Source organism: Sparus aurata, unplaced genomic scaffold (genome assembly GCF_900880675.1).
Source record: "Sparus aurata unplaced genomic scaffold, fSpaAur1.1, whole genome shotgun sequence".
NCBI classification, from domain to species: Eukaryota; Metazoa; Chordata; class Actinopteri; order Spariformes; family Sparidae; genus Sparus; species Sparus aurata.
The window spans coordinates 276,730-286,620 of NW_022045102.1; the positions used below are offsets into that span (position 1 = coordinate 276,730).

Here is a 9,891-nt window from a genome sequence, read left to right on the forward strand (position 1 = left end):
GTAGGCTTTGCTAAACCTCTGTTAATATACACTAACACACTAACAGTAACAAGTTCCATGTCATTGATCTGACACATCACATCATCATTGAATCCATAGGGAACCGGGTTACTGCTCCCCTATTATTGGTCTATTCCACTATGTTGACCGGCTGCGGGGGAGCGATCAGCTGTCCTGCACAAGTCCGGCCCAGCTGTGGCATCGGCCGAGAGGCAAGTCATTGTCATTGTTGCCAAAGCAAAGGCTAAATGGAAAAAGAAGCCGGTCATCTGCTCCTACAACCCAAACAGGTAATAATAGGTCGATGTCATGTACAGTACACAGTGATGGGCAAAGTACTTATTCTGCAGTTAAACAGTCTGTGTGTTTTATTGTCATTCATTCATATTCTCTTCATGAACTCAGAGAAACAGCATGTTTTCGTCTTTGTGATGCTGCATGTACTGTACAATATCCAAGTATCACTGTAACATTGTGAGGTGACTATGAAGCTCATGTTTTGCAATACATGACCTAAAACAACCTTGCTGCCTTTCTTAGGAAAGAGTCAGGTGTGAGAGCAGATGTATATGATGTCATAAAAAACATGACCGGGGCCCCAATAAGTTACCTGGTCAATCAGACAGCTGCTAGGGTGACAGTACAGGGAAAGGAACTTCCAATCGGATGTGGTTTGAGTTACCAGGTAAATAATACACTAACAGTCTGCACACTGCACAGTATCTGGAGGAAAGATGGTTCAAATATTCATATTCATATCAACATAAGTAGAATATGACAGCTAACAGTTGATACATGTATTTTTATTTCCATTTGAAAAAATTCAAGCAATGTGCATTCCTACATCATTTCTCATAATGATGTATGGGGGACCCCCAGAGGTCAAAATGTGCAACACTTACAGCTAATCACAGTAGATTACACAAAAAAATCTTTACACATATATACACACACACATACAATAAAATTAGTTCAGATGAGCCATCTTTTTGACATTTTAAATACATTTGCTCAACACAGAGAAATACAGGATAACTAGCCTATCATACGTGAGGCTGAAAATTTGAGAGCATACTTACAACATACCAAATTTGATTTATGTTGCCCAACCTGATGTTGGGTATTCTCCCCGATACAATTTTGAATTTCTTTATTTTGGCAATAGCTCTCTCCACATGAACTCTGTGAGCAGCTATCTTTTTTGTTTTGTGTACATCAGTGGCAGACATCTGTTTGTTTGACTGAGCAAAAGGGGGGATATTTACTCTCAGTCCAATTTTTTCCAAGTCTTTCTCAGTGAGAAATCCTTTGTCAACCATCACACCATCACCTTTGTTGAGGTAGCTATGAGACATGAGTGTTTTCAGCAACTCTAGGAATTTACTTTCCTTAACGATTTCTTTGTCAGACAATGATCCAGTAAAAAGAGTTGATGTAAACATGATTGTGCCATGTGGATCACATGCAATCAGTGATTTCAGAGTGTTGGTTGATTTGTAGTTCGAGAAACTTTGACTTTGCTGTAGTAACGAACTTGGCCTCTCAATCTTTACTTCTGTGCAGTCAAGTATTGCTAGAGTTGTTCCAAAGTTGATCTTATATTTATCTGGCATTTGGGAGATGATGGTGTCTCTATGTGGCCATACAAGTAATTCACCAAGTACATCAAACATGTAATCAACCCATGAGTTAAAAAGAGTGCCTGCGCTTCGTTCTGGTATCTGAAATCTGTAAGCCAGATCATTTAAGTCTAAATTTTGGCGCAACTTCATGAGAACCAGCAAAAGTTGGTGATGTAGTGGCATATGATTTATTTCTCAATCAACCCTCTTATATGTTAATGGGACAAAGGTTTGTGGAGCTGTATAAGTAGTTGGCACAGCAAACACAGAGCACAAGTTGTTGAACTGATCATAACTGAAGCCAGTGCAGTACCGGAAATAGTTTGAAATATTGCTGCGGTGCAGGAGTTCTGGTGTCAGTGATGTTAGACTCTGATTTTTTTTTTAAATCTTCAATTTCAGCATCCTTCTGAGCCAGCATAGTCCTTAATGTCAGCAGCTCTTGCTCCACTTCCCCTGAGGGCAGCTCCAGTGGCATATGCTGGTCCAGATGATCTGGCACTTCCTCTGGCTGCTGTTGCACGGGTGGTTGCTCATCCTTTAGCGGCACTGCAAATATAAATTTATGGTTTAAAATTAATGAAGGAAAACATAAAGATGTTCTGGTACAAGCCAAATGTCACAAACCAACCAACATATCAGTAAAATTATTCAAACTAAAGTGTACACTTGACAGAGCACATAATATTTGAAAAAAGTAAAACAATGAAAACTGTGTAGCCATGGAACATAAATGCTTTTAAAATTTGGAGGAGAAAATAGTGTTAGAAAAAAAAGGAAAAATTAATGATTTACTATGAATTGACTAAATAGCATACCTTAAGACCGCAGCACACCAGTGCCAATAACCAAACAGAGCACTCCCTCTCATATGTTATTATTAGTTATATTGAAATTTATTCTGTTTCTGTATTTGTCATAACTTCAATTTCCTTTTCCTGTAGCTTTCAGTGTTAAAGAAGCCGGCATCATCCCTGCCCGTATCCTGTTCCTGTGCCGACAACATCCCCAGGCCCCTCACCCCAGACATCTCTCTACCAACACCTACTGATTGAGTCAATCAGAGATTCAATCTTGAAGAAGCAAGGAAAATTCAAGTGGCGACAAATGCACAGGCTGTCTGTGAGAAATGGCACAAAGATTGTGAGGGAAGGCTGACAGCCTCTAACTTTGGAAAAATATTGAAAAGAAAAAAAGTTACAGAAGAATTCATCCAGTCGATGTACTACCCCAAACCCTTCACCTCAAAGGCAACGAGCTATGGCACTGCCAGTGAGCCAAGGCAAAGGAGCTCCAATATCCATCTAGACATGTACACGATGCTGGCCTAATGCTACAGCCAGAGCTGCCGTTTCTTGGTGCAACCCCGAATGCTATTATATGTGATGATGGGGAAACTGGACTGCTCGAAATTAAGTGCCCCTTTGGATCAAGAGACATCACCATAGAATTAGCTGCCTCATCTGTCAAAGACTTATATGTCATCAACAATGGACAAGACATCAAAGTATCAAAAAGCCACAACTGCTACTATCAAATCCAAGGGCAGCTGCTTTTAAGTGGACTTGATTCATGTGATTTTGTCCTTTACACAAGAGCAGATCTGTACCATTGAGAGAGTTCATAAAGATGTCCTGTTTATCAATTGCAAAGCTTCATGAATTTCATGTAAATAACTTTTGTCCAAAGAAATAGATCTCACCTCCTCTCCTGATTTTTTTGTCCTTCTTGGTCCTTCTGGGCGCTGATTCACACCTGTAAATGAAAGAAAAATAACATCATTAGGGCTGCAAGAAACAATTATTTTCATTATCAATGTGTTTTGATTACTTCATGGATTAACTGATATTAAGTGGATTCATAAAATGTTTCTAAAAACATTTTCTGCTATTAAAGCTGCTAGGATTTTTTTTTAACAGTGTGCAGATCCTTTTTCTGATTTTTGCCTTCAGCTTGATATTATGTTATCAATGATCAAGTGTGACATGAACCTGTGCGTGTTCATGTATGTGTGCACCCAACACGCGTTTGAGGTACCTCTTTTTTGGAGATGGACGACACCTCTGTCCTACAGTAAATCCAGTCCTTGTAGCTTGGTGAGGATGGGGAAACTCAGTGCTGGGCCCTCCATTGACAAAATGCTTTAACAAAAATATTGCATTTTATTAGGAGTTATAACTCACAAAAAATCAGCACAGATCAATGACCTTTTGAACATCCTGACCTCTTGTCTATTGACACTGTATGTAAATAGTTTGAATATCTAGTTATGTTGAAGAGGAGTGAAAAGGTTACATGTTTTGCTAAAATAAATATCACAAAGTTCCCCAGTTGTTTTGGTAGAAAGTTGTCTAAATTGTTGTGCTTCAATATGCAATTAATGGTTCATGATCAAAATAAATATGTAGAGGTCCAAGCTGCGTACGTTTCCAGGACAAGCCTTTTTACCATCTTTACCAAGCGTATCTCTCTGTTAGTTTGGTGCTACAGTATTTACATAAATCATTCAGCATAACATTGCTAACATTTGTTATTTCGGTTATTTACAGATACGTTGATGAAGCTAAGCTCCAAAAGTTCACGTTGGTACAACTAGAGCCCTTTGGACAACAGCTAACAATGATGTACGAAAACTAGCACATAACAGGCCAATGAACTACTGGCAAACAAAGTGACATGATGTACAACGCAGCTGGAAGCTAATGTTAGGCTAACGTTAGGCTAACATTAGAGATGTTAAAGAAAACTTTAACATCTCTAACATCTCAACATCTCTAGCAGAGTGACAATATGTTGCCTCAAATACTTTGTTGACTTACCTTAGAACAGATGTAGACATCCTTGTTAATTTTACCCACGTTAAGTTGGTGTTGGGGTCTACCACATAACTTTATCCAGAGCAGACACTTATCTCGGTTGAGATGTGGCTTGGGAAAGGGTAAAAAATACACCCCATCGTCCAGCCTCTCAGGATACCTAGTGTCGGAGTTGCATGTACCCCATGCACACCGTTTGACCATTTTAAACTTAAAATGTAAAGAAAAAACATATAAAAACGAGTGAAAACTTACTAACTGCAATGCATTTCAATGGACATGGAAGCAGAGAATGTCCAAGTGTATTGGGTTAGCTATGCGGACTGTGATTGGCTCATCGCTTTTGGGGGCGGGGCTTAGCCATAGGTCAATTGTGTTCATCATTTAAGTATTTTTTTCTCAACTACATGAGTGTTTGCGGGTCAAGGTGTGTTCCCACTAGTCTCCACATAGTCATTATTGGGAGTGAGGATCATATGTTACTCTAGGCAGTTATTCACTATTTGAAATGTCTCTTTTACCATAAGAAATTGAAGAAGGGTTAAGTCTTCATCTTACAGCCTAAGGTGGGTTTCTTATTACACAAGCCGGTGGTAAAAGGTTCACAAGATATTTACCGAGCTGCACTGGTGGGTTCTTCAGGTCATGAAGGGTCATGTCCAGGTTCTGTTTGCAGATCTGTAGATTAGCCTCAGCCAGTTTATAAACTCCTTCCTCGAAGCGAATCCCTACAAAGTCAGGAACAGTCAAGACTCCTTTCTTGTTCTTGAAGTCTGCGTACCACTTCGCTTCACCATCCAGACCGTACATGTCCTCTCCATCAGAGGCTGAACAGCCAGTGACAGCAATGTCCTCATGAAGAACTGAAAACAGAAACACAAGCTGATGTTTACCTGTCTGTCTCTCTGTCCATCTGTCTCTCTGAGTGAGTGTAAAGAATCTTACCATCAGCTGAGACACAGAGGACACAGGAGAGGACGAGGACCACCATCATCTTCATCATCTTCAACAGCAGCCGTAGCTCTCTGTGGACCAGAACCAGTCTGTCTCTGTGAACCAGTCTGTCTCTATGAACCAGTCTGAGGAGGACTGACAGAAACTCAGCAGCAGCTGAGCTCTAACACACAGAACAGCCAATCAGAGAGTGTGATGTCATTAGTAACCAAGTAGAGACACTCTGCTGCTGATAATCACTTTAAATTCGAGAGACAAAATAACGTTTTAAATGTTTAGTTGAGCTGCAGGAATAAAATGTAATGAGCTCCTGTTGTGTAACTAGAATAATGGTTTAGCCTGCATACACAGAGAGAATAATTTCAGTAGCCTCAGAATTAAATCCTCATAAGGAAAGTGTGGAAACCGAAATGGATAAACTAGTGAAGGGAATGAAAATGGTTGTGGAAGAAGAGCTGAAATAAAAGGGCTGCGTCCAAATTCCATACTAGCATGCCAAAACAGTATGTGAGATTTTTTAGTATGTCCGAAACCTTAGTATGAACCTAATAGTACGTGAGGTGCATACTATTTCTGGTAAATATTACAGTATGCAGGCACTGGACACTACGCCGGCATAAATATCCCACAATGCAATGCAGCGGTGACGACAACAACAACACAACGGAAAAACGGACAACAAGTGCAGCTTAAATGCAGCTCTGGTGTAACGTCTAACGTTATAACGCTTCAATTAAAGTTTCTAACGGTACCCGTTTAATGAACATAAGCTCCTTAATTAACTCAGTTAACATTATAACCACAACAGTGTGTTATCATAAGTGAAACCTTATACTTAAATAATAGTTTTACACAAGTATTATTGCAGATTGCCGGTAGAGACGAGGTTGACACGGGTTACCACGGTTACGCATCTCCAATCCAACCGGCAGAAAGTGCGTCACTCAGCGCTAAGCAGTGGGTCTGAAAAGATGCATTTTACTGTTATTCAGTGTATAGTATGGAATTTCGGACGCAGCCAAGGTCTGAATGGTAATGGTTCTATGTCACTTGTGAAATCAAGAAAACCTGGAAAGCAGCCACCTCAGCAGAACCCTCAGAAGATACTGAGTGAATCAACCTCAGAGATCTCTGTCACTCCACCTGGTTCCTCCTCTAGTCCCCTACAACTTATTGTGCCTATTACCATTGGTACATGGCGTGGAAGAGCGATAGTTCACACTGGGGCCAGTTACACTCTCATTCATGAGTATCTTTGGATGGAACTGAAGGGTTCAAAAGAAGTCCTCCAGCCATGGACAGAGGGTCCACTGTATCTGGCAAATGGGGAAGCAACTACTCCAATAGGATGGGAAAACCTTACCATGGTTCTTCATGGGCATGTATCCATATTACCTGTAGCTGTATGGGGACCGAAAGCTTTGGCATATAGTGTTGTTCTTGGGCTAAACTATATTTCCAGTGTTGGAATGATAATCAGTGTGGCTGATAAAGAGTATAGCTTTAAGTCAATGCCCTCTGTTACTTATCCCTTCCAACCTGGTAATGCCCACTACTCCCCGAAACGAGACCATGACAAAAGAACCACTCAAATGACCAAGAGAAAGTCAAACCCGAATCTCTCACTGATTAGTTCTGTTCCACCTCCCATTCTCTCTCTGGAGCCTGTACGAATGGAAGTGAAAGATTACATTGATGTTGCTGTGAATGACGCTCATCTAAAGGACAATGAAAAAGAACTTTTACGAAATCTCCTTGAGTCCAGCCCACAGGTCTGTAGTAATAAACCTGGAAAAACTGATGTTTTGCAGCATACCTTCTATACTACTGCCTGTGTGCCGATTAAACAAAGGCCTTATAGACTCTCACCTGTTAAGCGGGCTATTGTGGAAGAACAACTAGGAGAGATGCAGGCTGCTGGTGTCGTTGAACCCTCCCACTCAGGATGGGCATCTCCTGCAGTTTTGCCTCCAAAAAAAGAAGGGGGTCATCGCTTCTGTGTTGATTACCAAAAACTCAATGCTGTCACTGAAACAGATGCCTATCCTCTACCGAACATAAACAAAATTCTTGAGTCACTTTCTGGAGCCACAATCTTCTCTACTATAGATTTAAACAGTGGATCCATGGATCCATGGATCCACAAAGCAAAGCAAAAACTGCATTCATTACGCACCGTGGATTATATCATTTCAATGTTATGCCTTCTGGACTTAAAAATGCACCCGCTACTTTCCAAAGACTAATGGAGAAAGTCTTGGAAGGGCTGCAAGGAGAGATCTGTCTAGTTTATTCAGATGACATAATTGTGTATTCACCATCTGTGACTCAACATTTTGAGCGTTTGCAGACTGTAATCGATCGTCTCTACAAAGCGAATCTGACTGTCAACCTCAAGAAGTCTAGATTCTGTCTGGAAGAAATCAGATTTCTTGGACACATTGTCTCAGGTAAAGGAGTCAGTGCTGACCCTGACAAGGTCAGTTTTGTCCTACCCAGTTCCCTGTCTCCATCTGCCCCATCACCTTCATCTGCCCCCCCCCCGCTACAGAAATAAAATGTAACTAGAACTGCAAGCAGTTATGAACGGGTCCCCCCCGTGTAATAAGCCATGGCCACATTGACCAGTCATGATCACCTTCAAGATATGGCCTTAGGATTGGCCCTACATCATACCGATCAAATTTCGTAAAAATCGGTGTAGCCGTTCAAGAGATATACATTTCCCATATTTTTAGCACCCCTTAGTGGCCAAAATTCGCCAAATTGGGCTCATCCCATTCCCAGACATTTCCAGTCTCATGGCAACCAAGGATCTCAAATTTGGTGTTAATAGCATTTAGTTTGACCAAGATATCAAACAGTTTACATTTTTATAGCTAGCTACAGAAATGTGTTCGTTAATAATTTGCGCATTTTTTGACCGAGCAAAATTCTTTCGATAACTTTAGATCAGGTCCAGCTGAAGAGTGTACGTGCCAAGTTTCACGCAGATCAGACAAAATCCCAAGGAGGAGTTGGAAAAAGTAGGTTTTACATATGTGCCGATTTAGCGAACGAAATGTGCAGCAAAAGTGGGCGTGTCATATGTCAGAAAACCAAGCTCTATTCAGAGAACATATGGATATAAGGTTTGCAAATATGTTATTGAAAATGTGTATGTTACAGGCCAAAACGTGATTGCATCTATTATAGCGCCACCTAGTGGAGTACATGTGCAATTTTTGGTGTGGAAGAACTGTGTCCTATTCTATCTGTACCATATAAATGTCAAAGCTCTCAGCATAATAGTTTGGCTGAAATGTATGTTTGTTGTTTCTCTTGTAATAAGCCACGCCCACATTGACCAGTCATGACCACCTTCAAGATATTGCCTCAGGATTGGCCCTACATCATACCGACAAATTTCGTAAAAATCGGTGTAGCCGTTCAAGAGATATAAACTTCTCATATTCATATTGCCCCCTAGTGGTCAAACGTGGCCAAATTCGGCTCATCCCTTCCCAGTCTCATGGCAACAGAGGATCTCAAATTTGGTGTCAATAACATTTAGTTTGACTGAGATATCAAACAGTTTACATTTTATAGCTAGCTACAGAAATTTGTTTGTGAATAATTTCCGCATTTTTTGACAGAGCAAAATTATTTTGATAACTTTAGATCAGGTCCAGCTGAAGAGTGTACGTGCCAAGTTTCACGCAGATTGGACAAAATGCCAAGGAGGAGTTTAAAAAGTAGGTTTTCCAGTTTTTGCGATTTTGCCAAAAAATTTCTACCGGAAGTGGGCGTGGCCAATCGCAAGGTTCATTCATTCATTCAGGGAATCTGGGGATACAAGGTTTTTGAATGTGCAACATAAGGTTTGGGAGTTATAGGCGATAACGCGTTGGCCAAGGTTATAGCGCCCCCTGCAGGCGGATATATGTAGTTTTTTGTGTCTGAGATATTCGCAGGAGTCTGGACCAACCCTCCAAATTGCACCGGCCTCCCTTGCACGGTTTAGCCTGCAGCACCACTTTTAGCCGGAGAAAAATGAAAATGAAAATCTTTACAATTACAATTGACCTATGATTAAGCCCCGCCCCCTCCACTCACTCGGACAAACTGTCAACATTCGGTGACAGGCGCTATGGCAGCTGTCGTAGGAGATATTTCACAGGAGGCAATAGATGATTTTTGGAGAAAGAAAGATTATGTATCATCTCAAAGTCACCAAAAGGGCGTTAACTATGCGTTGGAGGGTTATATCAATAATTTTATTGTTCAGTAGGTCGATGAAAAGCTTCAGCTCCAGGCAAAAGTTTACAGGTCACAGAGTAAACGTGATAAACCGCATCTCGTTGCCATCACCATCTCAGACAAGAAGATAGAGGATCAGCATTGTTCATGCACTGCAGGGTAAGTGTGAGTTATTTCAATGTATTTATTTATTATTACTTTCAATTTATTAATCTAACTTGATGTGACTTGTAAAATATGCTATGGTAATTGCCAGTGTT

At 40.7% G+C, this 9,891-nt stretch overlaps 2 protein-coding genes and 1 long non-coding RNA gene across 4 annotated transcripts in view; 1 reads left to right on the forward strand and 2 right to left on the reverse strand.

The window, feature by feature from the left end:
* LOC115577576 (H-2 class II histocompatibility antigen, A-K alpha chain) overlaps positions 1 to 5,538 on the reverse strand; it is a 28,778-nt gene extending 23,240 nt beyond the window's left edge. The window contains exons 1-2 of one of the 2 annotated variants that reach the window (XM_030410462.1): positions 5,384 to 5,538; positions 5,056 to 5,301 (exon numbers count right to left, since the gene is read on the reverse strand). In XM_030410462.1, coding sequence (XP_030266322.1) covers positions 5,056 to 5,301; positions 5,384 to 5,441 — 304 coding nt within the window. In that variant the 5' untranslated portion in view covers positions 5,442 to 5,538. The remainder of the gene's footprint in view (positions 1 to 5,055; positions 5,302 to 5,383) is intronic. The other variant, XM_030410461.1, reaches the window with a different exon arrangement.
* LOC115577578 (uncharacterized) lies at positions 109 to 3,538 on the forward strand. The gene is made up of 2 exons (XR_003983208.1): positions 109 to 290; positions 2,567 to 3,538. It is a non-coding gene; the product is annotated as an uncharacterized LOC115577578 (long non-coding RNA).
* On the reverse strand, positions 354 to 5,049 carry LOC115577577 (uncharacterized). The gene is made up of 4 exons (XM_030410463.1): positions 4,442 to 5,049; positions 3,660 to 3,763; positions 3,325 to 3,377; positions 354 to 2,171 (listed from the first exon to the last, which is right to left on the reverse strand). Exons 1-4 carry the CDS (start codon positions 4,640 to 4,642, stop codon positions 1,912 to 1,914), a joined length of 618 nt encoding a protein of 205 aa, XP_030266323.1. The 5' UTR covers positions 4,643 to 5,049; the 3' UTR covers positions 354 to 1,911.
* Positions 5,539 to 9,891: the final 4,353 nt, after the last annotated feature.